General features: G+C 49.3%; 1 protein-coding gene across 6 annotated transcripts in view; it reads left to right on the top strand.

Annotated features, from left to right (window-relative positions):
- Positions 1-20,000, top strand: part of ankfn1a (ankyrin repeat and fibronectin type III domain containing 1a) — a 74,163-nt gene that overhangs the window by 37,180 nt on the left and 16,983 nt on the right. For all 6 annotated transcript variants that reach the window (XM_076760162.1, XM_076760164.1, XM_076760163.1 and 3 more), the window contains 8 exons: positions 2,294-2,489; positions 4,621-4,831; positions 9,002-9,196; positions 10,664-10,777; positions 12,179-12,276; positions 14,267-14,357; positions 15,692-15,799; positions 19,506-19,605. In XM_076760162.1, coding sequence (XP_076616277.1) covers positions 2,294-2,489; positions 4,621-4,831; positions 9,002-9,196; positions 10,664-10,777; positions 12,179-12,276; positions 14,267-14,357; positions 15,692-15,799; positions 19,506-19,605 — 1,113 coding nt within the window. The remainder of the gene's footprint in view (positions 1-2,293; positions 2,490-4,620; positions 4,832-9,001; positions 9,197-10,663; positions 10,778-12,178; positions 12,277-14,266; positions 14,358-15,691; positions 15,800-19,505; positions 19,606-20,000) is intronic.

Genomic DNA, 20,000 nt, shown 5'->3' with positions numbered 1-20,000 from the left:
TGTTCACCATCTTAGTTTAGCCTATCTTCGCTAATTAGCACACAAAGTACAGCTGGCAAGTGTTAAAAAATGCTTTTGGTCAGAAGCCAAAGTACTGCACACGTTAAAATGTTGGCCTGATGGTGGCGCTAGATGGAAAGTCAGAGGGTCACTAAGGTTCATCCTGAGGGAGCCTGAACCACATTCATCACAGTCATCCAGCAGGTCCAGAGTCTGAGGGGGAGACGTCCTGGTTTTTAGTCACTAGTATGGGTGGAACTCAACATACTGCACTGTACCTGTACACACACACACACTCACACACACACACACACACACACACACACACACACACACTGTATGTACGCTGAAGTAATTGTTGGGGTTTGTGTGACTCCTCCTGTCCTGAACTCCTCCTGCACGAGGCTTTGACAGTCTGGACTAAGTGCACTGAGGACTTCATTTCCCCGGTGTGGGATCAAGAAAGTCTTATCTTATCTTATCTTATCTTATCTTATCTTATCTTATCTTATCTTATCCTCTCCCCTGCAGTGTTTTTAGGACCACTCGCCCTCTCTGTTTCACAGACTGTGCTGCAGTGGAGCTCATGCAGTGACGTTTACGTGGCGTCACTGTCTAACAGTAAACATGTCAATAAGAAACACAGGAAATGTGTTTGATGAACGAGTCTGAAAAATAACCAAACGTTCTCTCTGAACGTGTTTCCTTCGTCTTTCCTGCAGTCTCACAAGTTTTGCCTGAAGTCACAGGAAACATGTTTGTGCCACTGTTGAACACTTTCAGACGTTAAAGATGAGCTTCTGACGTGTGAAGACTCCAGAGTTGAACCTGCTAAGACGCAGTGACAGAACGCCAGCGTTCACCTCGCTGACGGTGACGGGCTGCATGAACACTGAAAAGACAACCTGCAGGTCAGAGTGAAACATCTGTCCCCAGACACGATGAAGCGATGAGACTTTGTTGATGCAGATCGAGGTTTACGCGGATCTGTCTGAACGCTGAACATGAGCTGCCAGCAGCTCTGCCAAATAATCATCTTCACCACTTTGGATCTGATTACCAGCAAATTTAATGTGGATTCAGATTGGATGAAGAGCCGTCGGCTGCGAGCTCTCATCAACGCACGGCGCGGAGCGAGCGAGCCAATCAGCAGCTGTGTGGAAACCCTGTGCAGAACCGTGTATTGATGCGTGTGTGCAAGGACAGAGCGGGAATGTGATGGTGCAGGCTCCACCCTGCGGACCACCGGGACAAAGGTCCTCGTTCCCGCTCTGTCAGCTCATGGACGTCCTCATCAAGACGGCCGAGCTCTTCCTCCTGTCCCGTCCGTCCACGGGTGAGGCCACAGCTTCCCTTCATCATGACCCCACAGACGCCCCCTGACAGTCCTGTCATTTCAGTGACATGTTGTATCGTGTAGGGTCAAGAATGAGCAGGGCCGGGGGCCGGGGCCGGGGGCCGGGGGCCGGGGCCGGGGCCGGGGCCGGGGCCGGGGGCCGGGGCCGGGGCCGGGGCCGGGGCCGGGGCCGGGGGCCGGGGGCCGGGGCCGGGGCCGGGGGCCAGGGGCCGGGGCCGGGGGCCGGGGCTGGGGGCCGGGGCCGGGGGGCGCCACAGGGTCATTGAAGCGCCGGATGAAAACCTGAAGCGATCTGTCCTGATAGAGGGCTGAAGGCAGCAGAGACGGCAGCCTGAGGACTCGTAAAGACAGTGGTGGTTTTCTGTGTCTCTGCATGTTCCAACACTTTGGTTCAGTCTTTGACGTCCTGTCCGTCCCTTCATCTGGATCCTGGTCTCAGTAACTCCACCTTAACATTGCTGTACGAGACACCCGAAGACATGAGCACACACACAGAAAGAAGCACTGCTGCCAGTCAGTTAGATGTCCCCTGTGGGTCCACACAGAGCCGACGATGCTGGACGACACCTTTGAAGTGTCCAATCAGTGAGCGACCTGCCGACACGAACGCGGTCGGACCCTAACTCAGATCTGTTTTAACAACATTATGAATGACGTGACTCTTGAACCAATCAGAGTTCAGGAGGTGGACATGTGACTTCATTTGAAAGCATACGAAATGGTAATAAGTGATTCTGACTTGTTCGTCTGCTGTTTAAGGTTTTGTACGTCAGCTGATCGGTGATGTCGTTGGACAAACGTCTCCAGTGTCTCTGTCTGTCCTCTCCTCTTCGCTCGTCTTCTCTCATTTCCTTCTCTCAGATCACAGATTACAGTCAGGATCAGTTCAGTCCTTCGGTAACTTTCCTGTGTCTGTCCCTTCGTCCGTCCCAGCAGACGCCTCCCGGGTGTTATGACCCAGCAGATGCAGAACTTGCAGTTGTCCCAGACCAGGAAGTGCCCCGGTGGGCCCGCCTCCCCCAGCGCCGCCAAGCGCCTGTACCGGAACCTGTCGGAGAAGCTCCGAGGAAGCACCTCGTCCTTCGAAGATGCCTACTTCTTTGGAAAGACGGACCGCCTCCGCAAAGCCTCGGTGAGTCTTAGAGGAGGAGGAGGAGGAGGAAGAGTGGTGGTGTTTGTGGTGATTGCAGTGATCGTTCCGTGACGGTGAACTTTTGGCCGTCGTCAGTTTTCTGTCCAATCAGAGAGGTTGGACACAAACACCAACTTTAACATTATGAGTCAAACACGGTTTACAGACACACCTTCAAAGTGATGAGACGTCAACCACGTGAGAGACGAAGGCTTTGATTTGTCCTCCTGAATCTTATCAGGCTGGTCAAAGGTCGCGCTCATCTTTATTTTTGGTTCATCTGATGATTCGGTTCGTCAGCTCATCATTCGCTCTGTGACGTTAGATCAGATGAAATCAAAGATATTCGGTTTAGCAGCACAGAAGACGTGTCCTGATTGTCTCACTCAGACCAATGAGGAGCTCACTTGTCCTGTTTGTCCTCAGTACTTGGACTGACGTGAGGTTTTGATGTCAGATTCAGAGACGTTGAGCCGCTCGTGTTTGAGACAGAAGGATCGATGAAGAGCTCGTTAAGAGCTTCGTTAATTCTGTTATCGGCGACGTCTTCAGAGCCTCCACCGCTTCACTCATCACGTCTGTGATTGGACCTCTGAGCTGCTGCCTCAGCGTCAGTCTGTCTGTCTGCCTGTCTCTCTGTCTGTCCTCCTCCTGTCTGTCTCTGTCTGTCCCCCACCTGTCTGTCTTTCTGTCTCTCCTCCACCTGCCTGTCTCTCTGTCTGTCCTCCTCCTGTCTGTCTCTGTCTGTCCTCCTCCTGTCTGTCTCTGTCTCTGTCTGTCCTCCTCCTGCCTGTCTCTCTGTCTGTCCTCCTCCTGTCTGTCTCTGTCTGTCTGCCTGTCTGTCTCTGTCTGTCCTCCTCCTGTCTGTCTCTGTCTGTCCTCCTCCTGTCTGTCTCTCTGTCTGTCCTCCACCTGTCTGTCTCTCTGTCTGTCCCCCACCTGTCTGTCTTTCTGTCTGTCCTCCACCTGTCTGTCTCTCTGTCTGTCCTCCTCCTGTCTGTCTCTGTCTGTCCTCCACCTGTCTGTCTCTGTCTGTCCTCCACCTGTCTGTCTCTCTGTCTGTCCTCCACCTGTCTGTCTCTCTGTCTGTCCCCCACCTGTCTGTCTTTCTGTCTGTCCTCCACCTGTCTGTCTCTCTGTCTGTCCTCCTCCTGTCTGTCTCTCTGTCTGTCTGTCTTCAGCCTGTTTTTGGGCAGCAGTCTCCCCTCAGTCAGTCACAGACTTCAGAGGAGCGCTGAGTGTCTTCCTCGAGGACACTCAGCCGTTGATGGACGCTGTCATTGGAGAACATTTCTCACTCTTCATCACCACTTCTGTCTGCTGTCATCGTCACGTCCTTCCTGCTGCTCTGAGAAACATTTGGTCGCTGAGATTCATCATGCATGACGGGTGTTACAGGTCATACTGTGTGTGTGTGTGTGTGTGTGTGTGTGTGTGTGTGTGTGTGTCTGCGAGCCTGCTGACATTTACACACCAGTCATAACATGAAAGAGAGAGGCAGACGGGTGAGGAGGAGGGTGAGGAGGGAGGCATGAGAGTGGGAGGAAGAGAGGGAGGGAAACACAGGAAGATGAGTTTGATGTGTTCTGAACGCAGAGAGAAGGAAGAGAAGAAGAAAGGAGAGTTAAAGCAGACACACACGAGGACGGTGGACGAGACGAAGACGTCACCTTTCTGCAGGTTAACGTCGATTGTTTGACGGCTGATCGATCAATCGGTGAATGATCTGACCTGGAGTCAGTTTTCAGCCTCTCGGCGCTCACAGTCTGCTGACACCTGGCAGTCAGGTGATGTGTGTCACTGCCAGCTGATTGGCTGAGAGCTCTCCTGTCCTCTTGCTGTGTTTGGTCACACGGGCTGAGTCTGAGAAGATGAACCTTTTGAAGCCGCCTGTTTGTTTGTGCTCACTGTTAGTTTCAGTTTTAGCTGAACTGTCACAGCAGGGTCCCTCACCTGGAAAACCTGGAAAACAGCTAACCAGTTTTTCAGTCCTGGAAAGTCTTGAGTTACGTTGAGGTCATCATCAGAGCTCCACACAGCATGAGACAACATGTGACCTGAACGGTCACCGTCACGTCATGTGACGGCGTCCGTCCTGCAGCAGTAAACCTGAGCTTGTGTCCTCCTGCAGACCATGCAGGGCAGCGACTGCATCTTCGAGGCGGTGGAGCAGCAGGACCTGGACACGGTGCAGATCCTGCTCTACCAGTTCTCGGCGGAGGAGCTGGACCTGAACACCCCCAACAGTCAGGGCCTGACGCCGCTCGACATCGCCATCATGACTAACAACACGCCCATCGCCAAACTGCTGCTGAAGGCCGGCGGCAAGGAGAGTCCACACTGTGAGTACAGCACATACCCACACTCAAATACTGGACCGAGGTACTAACTTCAGGTACTTGTACTTTACTTGTCATACTTTGACCGTGAGACACCTCTCATTGTTAAACTGTCTGACAGTTCACGTCCAGCTGAGTCGATGAGTCCATTAATCAATCAGTGTATTGACAGACAGTGATCGATCGTCTCTTGTTTTAATGGTTTATTGATCTCTGCTGTGGAATCATCTGATGTTTGATCTTCTCACATGTTTGATTTGCTGCTTTTCCTCTCAGTGATCTGAATGTGTGTGGAATAACGTGGAGCTTTGGTCTGTTGGTTGGACCAAACAAACATGGTGAAGGCGTCACTGTGGGTACTTTTACTGCAGTAAAGGGTCTGAGTACTTCACCAAAGGTCTTTCTGTTGTTGGAGGTCTCATGTGTGGCCTGATGATGGCGCTGTTCAGACCACACATGCTGAATAGCACATCGCTTCAGGTGTTCACGTGACTTTGGGATGGTCACGTGATTGTCTGCTGATTGATCGATCGATCGATCGATTGATTGATTGATTGATTGATCGATTGATTGATTGGTTGGTTGAAATGAAGAATGGCTGTGGAAGCAGGCTGCTCAGTCCATGTTAGGAGGTTTCAGCCTGTTTGAGGAGAAACGCTGCAGAGACGGATTTCTGTCTTCAGACTGATGGTTTTCCTCTGATCAGCTGATGATCTGTGTGAGCGCCAGCAGTGACCATGATTCCAGCTCAGATGGCCAGAAAGACTCTTGATCAGGGTCTTGTCCTCCCACCTGTGGTTGTGGCAGCAGGTTTCCTCCTCATCCTCACACGGGCGTCACATCTGATCACTTCTGTCCAGTCTGACCTTCGGCCTGACAGTCCAGAACCCTCATCTACAGGTGAGCAGATCAGAGCGGCCTCCTGGTTCTGTGAGGTGGAACATCAGAGTCTGGTTTGTGGCCTGATGTGTGTGATTGGCTGACAGGCTGAAGAACAGCCAGCGTGTGAATCGTGTTCTTGAAGAGTTCAGAGAAAGAAAAAGCAGGTTCTGCCTCTTAAATTTTCATCTTTCTGGCTTCTTCAGTCTTTTCCTGGTGAAATGATGGAATGCTGTCAGGGAATAACAGATAGTCGAGCAGCCAACACTAGCTAACATGCTAGCTGCACAGCTGTGAGTGCGAACGATAGCTAACAACAAGACGATGATGTTTTCTTACATGTGAGTGAGACACGAGGTCATTGGCAAAGGTTAACGATGGCAGTGATGCTCCGAGCTCCAGTGCACAGATCCACAGACTCCGGATCAGCGGTTAACACAGCAGCACATACACACCGCCTAATCCACAGACTCCGGATCAGCGGTTAACACAGCAGCACATACACACCGCCTAATCCACAGACTCTGGATCAGCTGTGCTGTGGAGTTGTTTCCTGGTTTCTCCAACGTTGAAGAGAAGAATCACTGCAGCTCACAACGTTACCAACAGACTGAACAATGAGGTGCATCTGATGATGAGCCCTGCATCATATATGTGTGTGTGTGTGTGTGTGTGTGTATAAGTGTGCGTATGGGTGTCCTCTACCTGGACCTGAATGAGCCCGCTATCCCCCTCCCTCTCCTCCTCCCCCATGCTAACACACACACACACACACACACACACACACACACACACACACACACACACACACACAATGTTCCCTCATCAGTCCCCTGGTTGTCCTCCCTAAACTCTCCAAAGACAGGTGGTTCTTACCTTACCACTGAAACCCCCATTAGCCCCCACTGTCTGTGTGTGTGTGTGTGTGTGTGTGTGTGTGTGTGTGTGTGTGTGTGTGTGTGTGTGTGTGTGTGTGTGTGGATGGGGGTGGGGGAGGTGAAACAGTGGCCACTTTAGAGCGAGCAGGGCCTCCTGCGTGACTCTCCACTGAACAGCTTTAACAAGGTTTGTCGTTTAATGGTTTAACTGTTCCAATGATGCATGTAACGCTGGGGCAATTACAGCTAAGTGATTTATTGTGCCGTGGGGCTGTGGGGCCGCGGGGCCGCAGGGCCGCGGCGGCGAGGGCTCTTCAAACAGCGGCCTGGACTCTGGGCGGCGGTACAATCCCATCCTTGTAAACAAACACAGAGTAAACAGTGCCGCTGTTTTCCCTCCTGGGGCCTGCTGCTCTCTGTTTATGTCATTCCTCAAGTGCCAAGTAAATCAGTCAGCCCAGGCCCGACAGCAGCGTGTGTGTGTGTGTGTGTGTGTGTGTGTGTGTGTGTGTGTGTGTGTGTGTGTGTGTGTGTGCGTGCGTGCGTGTGCGTGTGTGTGTGTGTGTGGTTACAAGGTCAAAATCTCCATTACAACTGAAAGTCCTGCCCTCATATTTTTATTAAAAGTAAACACGTGTCTGTGGACGTCTGTTCATGCCAGAAAGTGTAAATAAAGTTTGAAAGTTAAGAATTCTCTAGTAGAAGAAGCAGAAGAAGAGACGTCCTGTAGACGACGGCCAGGCCACGTTCGCTCCGTTCAGACGAGCTGCACCAGTCAGAGCTGCTGGTCAACAGTTGCCCAGTTTGGCTTCAGACTGAGCGATATGTTCATGTCCAGTGTTTGTCTCCATGATTCAACCAGAAACACTCAAAATGAATTCTTTTCAACTTATCCACTCGCATTATGCGTCTCCTGAGCTCACCTACATCGCCTGTGTGTGAATGTGTGAGGCCCCTCAGGCCCCCGGCGGGCGGTGGGTCTGTGTTTAGAGCCCTCGGGTCCCCTCAGTCAGACAGGGCCCTCCTGTGTGAGGCGGCTCCTCCTCAGACTCAGCAGCCTGTTAATTTACAGCCTCCGTTAGCAGCCGTTAGCAGCTAGCCGGCTGAGCAGGAAGTGACACCTCCAGCTTTATAATGTGACCGCTGCTGTTTCCAATGGCAACCGCTGGATGGATGGAATCAGGGCCGACGGTCTCTGCTTCCTGTTACGGACAAAAGAGTCACTGCAGGTTTATCCTGCAGATATTCAACACGTTTGAGATCATTTGAAGCTTCAGACTTTGTCTGTGAATCAGTCCTGGAGCCGTCTGTCATCAGAGCCTGGACGCAGGACGCACGTCCATCCTGTCCTGCTCGCGCTCATGTGTGTCTGCCTGTGTTCTACTGTGCTTTAATCTACAGCAATGCATCAGATTCTATAAGACCATCATGTCTTTGCAGCACGGCCGTCCCGTGAGGACCACGTATCTCCAAACAGTCTGCTGAGCTCAGAAAAACAGGCTGTTTTCAGCTTTGTGACGATGCATTTTTCAGCTGATCCAAGAGGCTTTTTAAAGAGTTCACTGAGCTGAAGAAGACATGAAGGAACTCTTCATCCTTCATTTCAGCACAAACATTCAGCATCAACACATCTGGAGATACGAGCTTTTCACTGGACAGGAAGGAATCTGAAGAGTAACGAGCCAAGTAAAAACATACAGTATTCACCTGTGAGGTGTAGTGATGCAGAAAGTAACAGAAGATAGAAATACTCAAAGTACAAGTACACAAACGTCTCAGAGGATGAAATGATGACTTGATATTTTCTGTCCAGCAGGTCAAAGGTCAGCTTCAGTGTGACATCATCATGTCCGCTAGTTCAGATGGACAGTTTCTAATCATCGAGTCATTACTGCACTTGCTGTCCAGCCTGTGATTGAGGGGGCAGTGAGACAGCAGGACGGTGAGACAGGCTTCCAGCATTTACTCTGGATGGACATGTAGGAGCGTAAAGGAGACAGTGTTTCTGTCCTCGTCTGATGACGCTCCTCCTCCTCGGTCTTCCTCCCTGCAGTCAGACAGCCTGTCCTGGGCCTTTCGTGGTCAGGTGTTCTTTCTGTCCTTGGTCTGTTGTTGTCTCGCCTCTCATGTGGACGCTCCTTTTGACTGCTATGAAAGATGGCCGAGGGCTCAGCCGTCTCCGGCCTTGACGGAGCTGAACCTGCTGCTCCGACTCTTCCACAAACTCACATCCATCGCATCCATCCAGCCCACGAGCTCAGAGTCTGAGAGCTGAGCCCTGACAGGAGGATGCGTGTGGTCTGGTGCTTTATTGAGGAGGACGTCTTTGTTACTTTCGCTGACAAACATTTTGTGGACCCTTTAAACGAAGCTCCACCGGGTCTAACCGCAGCCCTCTTTGTGTTTTCTGTCATAGTTGTGAGCGTGGAGAGTCGGGAGGCCCACCTGAACTCCCTGGTGGTGGAGGCCGAGCGGCGGGCGGCGGACCTGGCGGCTCAGGCGCAGAGAGACGGCCTCTCTCTGGAGGCCTGCCACAAGGACAAACAGCTGAGAGCCTGGGAGTGGAGGAGCAAGCTGTACAAACGCATGAGGACGGGCTTCCAGCACGCACGTGAGTCACTGTCGTTCGTTCAGACGCATCCTGACCGCTTCTCACCTTCCTGGTCAGGTCAGTCACAGGTGAGCTCTAAACATTCACCATGTGTGGCCTCCTGGAGGTCATGTTTAGATTTATTCACATTTATCCATGAGGCTGAAGCTTCTGTCCAATTTTCAAATCCCACGACACGAAATACAGAAGGTACTGACAGCCAATCCCCAGCATTATTACAGGTGTGCTGCGTGCTTATTGGCTTATGATGAAATTTAGTCCTCAGGTATTGAAATTTGGTCCTGAATGATATTTTATTTGGTCGGCCGCAAAGACACGACACGACCGCAAAGACACGACATGACCGCAAAGACACAACACGACCGCAAAGACACAACACGACCGCAAAGACACGACACAACCGCAAAGACACAACACGACCGCAAAGACACGACACAACCGCAAAGACACGACACGACCACAAAGACACGACACGACCGCAAAGACACGACACGACCGCAAAGACACGACATGACCGCAAAGACACGACACGACCGCAAAGACACGACATGACCGCAATGACACGACATGACCGCAAAGACACGACTCGACCGCAAAGACACGACATGACCACAAAGACACGACATGACCACAAAGACACGACATGACCACAAAGACACGACAGGACAACAAAGACACGACTCGACCGCAAAAACACGACACGACTATAAAGAGACACAACAGGACTACAAAGATGCAGCAGGACTACAAAGAGACACAGAATGACTTCAGAGAGACGGTGTGCTGCTGTGTGGGGGGGTGTGGTGTCTTTATGTATGTCTGTGCCCAGCGGCCTGTTGTGTCATAATCTATTCATTGGTGAGAGGAAGACTTCTGTCAGAGGAGGAGGAGGAGGAGGAGGAGGAGGACGAGGTCTGAGAAATCAAGCAGAGAGATTTGGCGTTTTCATTTCATCATTTGCGGTAAAGGCTCATCGTGTTGTTGAGTGCTTCTCCTCTCTGAGGGGCCTCTCAACACTCTCTGGCAGTTTCCTCTCAGCAGTGATTTCATTCAGCGCCTCCTTCGGGCAAAAGACTCTGAAAGGTTTCTGATTTCAAGCCAAAGTCATTTAAAGTAATAACCTGAGAATTGATGCTGCATCATTAAATGATGAGAAGCAGCAGGGATCCAGCTGAACGCTCCTGACTGCGCAGGAAGTACTGCGATTGACATTTTCAGAGTTTAATCTGGAATAAACAAAAGAGGGAAAACAGGAAAAAACATGAGCAGAGGATGGCGAGAAGAGAGAAAAGAGGAGAGAGAAAAGAGGAGAGAGCACCACCTGCAGAAAACGTAGAGAATCAGAGGTTTTTGCCGTCTTCGATCTGTCTGTTCACTTTCTTTCTGTGTGTCAGTTTCGACTCTCTGATCCTAAAGAAAATCTTCTCCATCTTCAGCCTGACGTCTTGATCTTGTGCCCCTGCTCAGGTCCCCCGGAGGCCCCGTCTATGGTTCGTCTGAGCGTGAGCAGTAGCACCACGCTGACCGTCACCTTCCAGGAGCCGCAGTGTCTCAACTCCACTGTGGTGACCAAATACAGAGGTACAAATACACACAAGTACACACAAATACACAGCAACAAACCTGGAAGAGTGGAGTGAATGGAGCTGATCTCTGTTTCCTCGATGAGACGGTTTCTAGTGGAAGTCACATGTAGTAGTTTTAGAAACCAGCAGCTCCTAACGTGGAGGCTGCAGCCCCCTCTGGTGTCGACGGCCAGGCCACATTAACCATCCATACAACTGCAGCTTCTAGTTCATGTATGTACAAAGATGTCAAGGCAGAGGACATGAGCGTGTCTGTCCCAGCGTCTCAGCTTAACGTGGATTATTGGTGTGATTGTACGGTGATGAGCACAGAGTGACAGGCATCACGAATCAAACGCTGAGTGGAGTAAAATCAGCTGAAACGATGCTGAACGCTCACAAAGGGTCGACGTTAAAGGACGAATCACACAGCAACAGATAGAGAGAGACAGAAAAGACGATGAAAGACACCTGGAGGGGACGAGCTGATCAGTGAGAAGGTTAATGTCCTCATCTCAGGAGGACTATTGATTTCTAATCAGGAGAGAAGCGCTGACTGGTTACAGCCTGTGGGTTCTTAACCTGTGTGTGTGTGTGTGTGTGTGTGTGTGTGTGTGTGTGTGTGTGTGTGTGTGTGTATTTCTTTGTGTGTGTGTCTGTGTCTGTGTGTTTGTGCGTGTGTGTGTGGATTTCTTTGTGTTTGTGTGTGCGTGTGTGTGTGTATTTCTTTGTGTGTGTGTGTCTGTGTGCGTGTGTGTGTATTTCTTTGTGTGTGTGTGTGTGTATGTGTGTGTGTATTTCCTTCTGTGTGTATGTATTTCTTTGTGTGTGTGTGTATTTCCTTTTGTGTGTGTGTATTTGTGTGTGTGTGTATGTGTGTGTGTATTTCTTTTTGTGTGCGTGTGTGTGTGTGTATTTCTTTCTCTGTGTGTGTGTATTTCTTTCTGTGTGTGTGTGTGTATTTCTTTCTCTGTGTGTGTGTGTATTTCTTTCTGTGTGTATTTCTTTCTGTGTGTGTGTGTGTGTGTATTTCTTTCTGTGTGTGTGTGTATTTCTTTCTGAGTGTATTTCTTTCTCTGTGTGTGTGTATTTCTTTGTGTGTGTGTGTGTGTGTGTATTTGCTTCTGTGTGTGTTTGTGTGTGTGTGTGTGTATTTTCTTTCTGTGTGTATTTTCTTCTCTCTGTGTGTGTGTGTGTGTGTGTGTGTGTGTGTATTACCTTCTGTGTGTGTGTGTGTGTGTGTGTGTGTATTTCCTTCTGTGTGTGTGTGTGTGTGTGTGTGTGTGTATTTCCTTCTGTGTGTGTGTGTGTGTGTATTTCCTTCTGTGTGTGTGTGTGTGTGTGTGTGTGTGTGTGTATTTCCTTCTGTGTGTGTGTGTGTGTGTGTGTGTGTGTGTGTGTGTGTGCCTGCGCTCAGTGGAGTGGAGCTGCCTGAAGGACTTCTCTCTGCTTGCTGGAGAGATGCTGTTGGATAATCTGCAGACTCTCAAGTGCATCATCAGCAGCCTCACCACGGTAACTGCAGCATCACTCCTCCACACTGTTCTCTCAACAAATGATGATGATGATGATGATGATGATGAAGGAACGTTTTCCTCCAGCAGCTCAACTCGGTGTTTTTACTTTCTGTTTGTGTACGGATCAAACAGACAGCGTATTGATAGGTGATTGGCTCAGATCCTCTGTCGTCCAAAGCACTGACACGTTTGACTCAGATCAGTGTGAAATCACAGTAGCGCAACACTGAAGAACAACAAATGCATTCGTCCATCAGTTGCACACACACACACACACACACACACACACACACACACACCAGAAAACTACACAATATAACCCTGATCGCTGATGCTGCAGCACACACACTTGAGCATCCTTCCACCTGATGCCCAGGTACCTGCAGGAGACCACCTGCACTCATGTTCTGGTGCAGCGTTTGTACGTGTTGAATCTTGTCTTTCCATGGTCCCAATCAGTTTGCTGTCGTTTGTCTTGAGCGGCATCGGTGACATTTGAGGAGTTTAGTGGAATCTGTCAGTGAATCACTGTCTGCCACATAAATACACTGACTGGAGAATCTGCTGTTTGCCATTTAGAGCAAAGGCCGGCATCCAGAAGAACACCCTGCCTGAATGAAAAGGGCGAGACACACTGGGGGTGTTTAATGAGCCGAGCCAATCAATGGGCCTCAGTCTGAGCAGGAATCCACATCCCAAAAGTGAGCGTGAACAGCACTGATTTACAGAATATCTGCAAAGAGACGCAAAACAACAACAAAGAGACGCTAAACAACAACAAAGAGACGCTAAACAACCACAAAGAGACGCTAAACAACAACAAAGAGACGCTAAACAACCACAAAGAGACGCTAAACAACCACAAAGAGAGCTAAACAACAACAAAGAGAGCTAAACAACCACAAAGAGATGCTAAACAACAACAAAGAGACACTAAACAACCACAAAGAGACGCTAAACAACAACAAAGAGACGCTAAACAACCACAAAGAAATGCTAAAGAACAAAGAGACACTAAACAACCACAAAGAGACGCTAAACAACCACAAAGAGAGCTAAACAACAACAAAGAGACACTAAACAACCACAAAGAGAGCTAAACAACAACAAAGAGATGCTAAACAACCACAAAGAGACGCTAAACAACAACAAAGAGACGCTAAACAACCACAAAGAGACGCTAAACAACCACAAAGAGACACAAAACAACCACAAAGAGACGCTAAACAACCACAAAGAGACGCTAAACAACAACAATGAGACACTAAACAACCACAAAGAGAGCTAAACAACAACAAAGAGACGCTAAACAACCACAAAGAGACACAAAACAACCACAGAGATGCTAAACAACCACAAAAAGACGCTAAACAACAACAAAGAGATGCTAAACAACAAAGAGATGCTAAACAACAACAAAGAGACGCTAAACAACCACAAAGAAATGCTAAACCACAAAAAGACACCAAACAACAACGAAGAGATGCTAAACAACAGCAAAGAGACGCTAAACAACAACAGAGATGCAAAACAGTGACTGAATCAGAAACCAACGTGAAGCCCAAAACAACAACAAAAATAAGCAAAATGACCACGATGATATGACACAAACACAAAGAGACAAAAGACACAAGGAGACACGAAACATCCACAAGATACAAAACGACTAAAAAAAGGCTAAAAACAGTGAGTCTGAGCAGCAAACAGCTGCTGCTCGAACGCGTGGAGGAGGCCAATAACGTTCATGTATGAAAACGCTTCAGTTCTGTATCAACACTACAAAACCAGAAGAGCAAGAACGAGAGAGCACCATGTGGCCGAAAGTACGTGGACAGCTGGAGCTGAACTGACGGGCGTTAATGTGCAGCTCTAACAGCCTCTGGTCTGACAGCCGATGGGGGCTGTCCACATACTTTTGGCCATATAGATTGTTCTTTATTGTGATTAAAGAGTGTCTTTATGTTAACAGGATGGTTTTGACATTGCAGGGTCGCCTCTACTACGTCCGAGTGTCGGCCTACAACATGAAGGGCTGGGGTCCACCCGCCTCCTCGCTGCCTCCGTCTGCTGCTCCGTCCAGTGAGTTCGCTCTGACACACTTCGTCTCTTTCCCGTCACATCATATTTGATGCAGGTTTTCTTTCTTTGAGAGACAAGTTTGTCAGAGAGGAAGCGTGTGGCGTGTTGTGTTCTACCTCATACTGCTACTCCAGTGCATCTCAGAGGGAAATACTCGACTTGTTACTTGACTACATTTACCTGAAAGCCTCTGATGATCCTGTGTAAGACGTCTCTTTATTGTACAGTGAATTAACCCGACGGTGTGTGAAATGAGTCAAATGAGCTCAATGTTTCAATGCATGTTAATCCAGAAGTATGAGATAAAGATGTCAGAGCCCGTCGTGGCATCTGATGAGTACTGTTACTGTTACTGCAGTACACTGTGCTGATAACAGCAGAGTACTTCTTTAAGGACAGTATTTTTAAACTGTGTTTTTGCTGCTCTTACTAAGTGAAACGTGTGAGTAGTGATGAAGCAGAGATAGTAAACAGCGAGTCTCTGAATCATCCCGATGTTCTCCGCTCTGTTCTGAGGTCCTCGGGTTAGAACGCCGTTTCATCTCGCCGTCACGACTTCACGATTCAAGAACTGAAGCCTTGAGCTGCATGTGTTTGTGCCTGCTTCACACATTTGTCTGGCTTTGTGTGTGTGTGGGTGTGTGGGTGGGTGTGTGTGTGTGTGTGTGTGTGTGTGTGTGTGTGTGTGTGTGTGTGTGTGTGTGTGTGTGTGTGTGCATATGTCAGAAGCAGAGGACAGAGAGTGTGTGTGGGTGTGTGATTCAAAGAGGCAGACAGAGAACAGAGTGAAAACAGCTGCACCTCCAGTGACATCCATCAGTCCGGCCAGTGAAACCTGAACCTGATGGTGGCACCAGAGGAACAGTCAGTGGATCATCATCTGGGAAACATGAACGTCTCACCAGTCCACGTCCGTGTGTGTGTGTGTGTGTGTGTGTGTGTGTGTGTGTGTGTGTGTGTAAGAGGCAATTAGAGCTCCCGTTACCTGGACACCTGACCAACAAAGCAGGTTTCTCTAAGATCGTTTATGAGTCAGCTGACCGGAGAGAGACGAGTTAAAATCGTAGATCGTACTTCTGATCTCAGTAGATTTACAGCGACCGTGTGAACATGTGACCTGCAGTGACCAATCAGAGGAAGAGTGAGAGGACAGACGGCACAAAGTTCTTCTCGTCTTCACTCAGTTTTCGTGATCACGGCCTCACACACACTGAAACACCCGTTTGAAGCTTTGTCTTCTCTTTTGGCTGAACCCCACCTGCAGGTTTTGGACGTAACGTCATCGTCTTGCTGCGGACGAGCTCTCAGTGTCTGTCCTCTGCTTGTTTGTCCAGATTGGAGGGAGAGCGACGGTCGAGAGCCCAGGAGGCGGGGCCACATCGAAGCCATGGAGCGTCTGCTGCAGCAGGTCCGAGCAACTCACACACACTACTGCTGCGGAGGTGAGTCACATGATGAAGAGTCACACAGGAAGTTTTAGTCACCTTGTTGTTCATTAACTTGAAGAAATTCTTTCTCGTCCACTGATTCATTGATGAACAGACGGTCAGTGATGGACTCTGCAGCTGCAGCATCCTGTTGTTCAGCTGAGTGTCGTCTGCATAGAAATAGACTTTGTGCTCTGTAATGGTGCCGCCCAGTGGCAGCATGTAGAGTGACAACAGCAATGGACAAATCAGCTCCCTGTTGACCTGAGTACACTTTGACATCAGTGCAGCGAGGTGCCGGCTGCAGCCAGCAGAGGTCAGCAGAGAGAAGTTTTCACGTTCCCCTCGTTCCGTTTTGATTTTATCTTTAGTCCCTCTCAAATAGTAAACAGGCAGTAGTGATGTGTACTCTGAAGAGCAGTATTTCTACTCGTTAGCAGCTCGTCGCTGCCTCGCTGTGTTTTAGTACAGGTGTGATACCAGGTGTGTTGGAGGTGTGTGGAGTGTAGAATCGATTCCAGCGTCACTTCATGACGTCTCATCTCTCAAACTGTCGGGCTGAGCCGAGCTTAACATCCAGATAACGTCAACATGCTAACCGCTAGAATGCAAACATGCTTGGTGCTAATGTCTGTCTGTCTGCCATGCTAAGACTGTCCTGAGCGAAGAAACGAGGATTCACTCAGCTGTTCACGCTAACAGAGCCATGTGTAACAACAACAATAATAACAATAATAACAACAACAATAATATTCAGGCTGTGATTTGCATCAGGAAATATCTTAAGCATTGATTAATGAAGCATGCTGAAAATGTTTTTATCCAGCGCTCTGCCAGGGTCCATGAATGCCTCTTCACACACACACACACACACACACACACACACACACACACACACACACAGAGTGGGTGCCAGGGGACCCGTGTACATAAATAAGCTTTAATAAGTTTGGCCATTCTGGATTATGTCCATTTATATGTTTTAGTATGTCACATGAGGAGCTGCTCTGTAAATCATCCAGTGGATTTCAGCCAAGAGGAGTGTGTGTGTGTGTGTGTGTGTGTGTGTGTGTGTGTGTGTGTGTGTGTGTGTGTGTGTGTCTGCACCTGCACCTGTTTGGACTCATAATTAGCTGCTTTCTGTGGGACTTGGTGTAAAGGTAAAGAGGAGATGGACACAGTGAAGTCAGATGGCGTCAGAGTTTCGTTGAACTTTTGACTTAGTTTTCTAAAGCGTCACAGTTTTTACTGACTTTTCTCTCTGAAAGCGTCTGCAGACTCAGTCCTGACGGGCAGCAGGGCCCAAACAGACCTCACTGTCATGACTGTAACTTAAACTGATCAGTGAGCAGTTTGAGGGTCACTGGACAACAAGACGATGTGACAATAATAAGTCTCATTACAGGGACAGGTGTGTGTGTGTGTGCGTGTGTGTGTTATGTTGTCACTGGGCACGCTGCCAGCAGACACACACACACACACACAGAGCACTACACACTTTTGGACAGACAGAAGAAATGTCCCAAAAATCCTTCATGTGTGTTTGAATTCATGTTTACGCTCAATTAGCCGTTATCCAGCTGTGTGTGCACATGTAATATATACCCACTGTGTGTGTGTGTGTGTGTGTGTGTGTGTGAGAACAAAGGTCCCACTATGGAGCAGCTCATTTAGCTGTGTGTGTGCGTGTGTGTGTGTGTGTGTGTGTGGTCCTGTTTTAAAGGATCCTCTTGCTCTCCGTCCAGCCGCCTGCCTTCGTCATCAGTTGTTTCCTCATGGTTTCACCTTCAGTCGTCATGGTGAAGTGTTTACGTCACCTCAGACACACAAACTCTGAACCTGATGGCTGACAGTCATTCGTCGTTGAGTGGTCAGGTGACAGCGCCCTCCGGTGGCCAATGAATGACAACTCTTGTCCGTCGAGAGCAAAGGAGGAAGTCAGGTGACGCTTCCTGTTTCCCACCGACAGTCAACACTGGTTCCTTTGAACCGTGGCCATCATTCGCTAACCTTAAGCACGTGGTTATTATTGTAACCATGACGACGAAGGTCACCTCACCTTAAGAGAGTCTTAATTTAAGCGAACCCTGAAGGTGTCAGAACAGGAGTTTTATTTGTAAAGCTGGCGTGGAGGTCGAGGCGCACGCAGCTGACACTTCCTGTCTGTGTCTCTCATTTTCTGTCCATTTGTGGAGCAACATCGATGAAGCATAGCTGAGCAGGTCAGACCTCCATCAGGTGGAGACGCCGTCGCCTCCATTTCTGCCTTCATTCAGAGCGACATGTGACCCAGTCGGCTCCGCTCCCGTCATCCGCCCGTCCGAGCACACACGCAGCCTGCAGCTGAAACCAGCCCTGTGTGTGTGTGTGTGTGTGTGTGTCAGAGCTGTTGAACGGCTCTCTGTTGACATGTGTTGCAGCCTCTCGCTGCCGTCGGGCCGCGTCGTGTTTTGAGGCGATGCAGACGTCGTCCTCCTGGCGGCGGGTGGAGCTAGTGAGGAAACGCAGAAACGTTATTATTGTGAGCTCGAGTGGACGCAGGAAGGTTTAATCTGAAGAGCCTGAGTGCTGCAGCAGCAGTCTGGACAAAAGGCTTATTGACTGCAGCGTCCGACAGGCTCTAATTATCTCCTCGTACCAGCAAGCAGCACTTTCATGTGAGACTCAAACCCAGAGCTGCAGGCCCCGCCTCCATCGCAGCCCTTAAAAACAGCAGAGACGGAGAAGTGAAAACCTGCGGGAACCATCTCTGATGTGAATCTGTTAATAACTGCCTGATGTGAGGACGTGTTGGGCTGCTGAGAGCGTTTCCTCAGACGTGTCCGAGCCAGTGACAACCTGTCAGTGTCAGCAACAGTGTTATTTACCTGTGAAGTGTTCCTCTGATTTTATCTGTTTGTTAATGTGTGATTGGACCCCGGCAGGAATGTTCTCTGTTTCGATTGGACTGAACAGGATCCGGATCAATGACACGAGTCAAATAACGTCCAGAAAAGTCCCCAAAAAAGGCTGAAACAGACGGCACGCAGTGACTTCTTTAAGCTTCTTTAAATGGGAACAAATTCTTCAGTAAATTATAAAAAAAAAAACATAAAATGTCGTGAATGTGTCCAATCAATCAATGTTTCTGATCAATACGATGCTTTGACTTAGCTGTTAGCATGCTAACAGGCTAAACTTAGATGTTAAACATTATTCATCATCAGCATTTTGACACTGTAATCATGTTAGCGTTCATATGTTAGCATTTAGCTCGCCTCCTCCTCCTCCTCCGTCCTGTCGTCTGTACGGTGGGCTGTTGGTGGCGATCGATGGACGTGTTTCTGCTGGTGGTCTGCAGTCGAGCCGCCAGGCGGAACAGGAGCTCGCCAACATGTTTGTGAGCGTCGGCCGGCTCCACGTCTGCCGTCTGTTTACAGCCGGTAATTATGTGACGCTTAATTAGCCGAAGTAAAAAGGGGCGCTGCGGTCTGGAGATTGGCATCACTGTCCTGGCGGGGCGGGGGAGAGAGGGAGGATGGATGGGTGGATGGAGGGAACAGAGATAGACGGCCCAACGAATGAACCAGATAACGTTCAGTCAGACCGGCAACATGGACGAGTGACTCGACCCGGCTGACCTCGTAAACACACTGCTGTTTGTCACGGCGCCGCCATCTTTGTTCGTCCACGCAGTCCGAAATGAGTCTTTGACTGATCCTGAAACCGTGTTTGTTTGCAGATTCGTCAAAGCTCCAGAACCCGAGCAGGAAGCAGTCTGTCTCCAGAAGTCTGAAGCACCTCTTCAACTCCTCCAACAAGTTTGTGAAAACACTGAAAAGGTTTGTGCCGAAGCTCCGATGAAAGACGGGCGATCCTCTTCTCCATCGATGAATCTCACGTTCAGAGTCAAAGCAGCACTCACTGCAGCACCACCTGTGGATTCATCCGCCGCTGAAAATAGTCCCAACAGATGCTCTGTTTCCTCCTGTTGGTCTGATAGAACTACAGCCGGCAGCCGTTTGAGGAAATAACGAAGTTTTTAAACATGAAACTTCATGTTTGTGAGGAGTTTTTAAAGATTTACGTCTTCAGCAGGAACCAGTGAGCTGAGCCGCAGACAGGAAGTCAGACAGGACTGAGGGACGGACCAACGTGTTGTCCTTTGAGTCTGGACGTGAGATTTGATGACAATGAGAAAAACAGCAGAATCCTCATTGAACGTTTGAGTTTGTCT

The sequence above is a fragment of the Chaetodon auriga genome, chromosome 20 (assembly GCF_051107435.1).
Source record: "Chaetodon auriga isolate fChaAug3 chromosome 20, fChaAug3.hap1, whole genome shotgun sequence".
NCBI classification, from domain to species: Eukaryota; Metazoa; Chordata; class Actinopteri; order Chaetodontiformes; family Chaetodontidae; genus Chaetodon; species Chaetodon auriga.
This window is presented reverse-complemented; position numbering and strand designations above follow the sequence as displayed.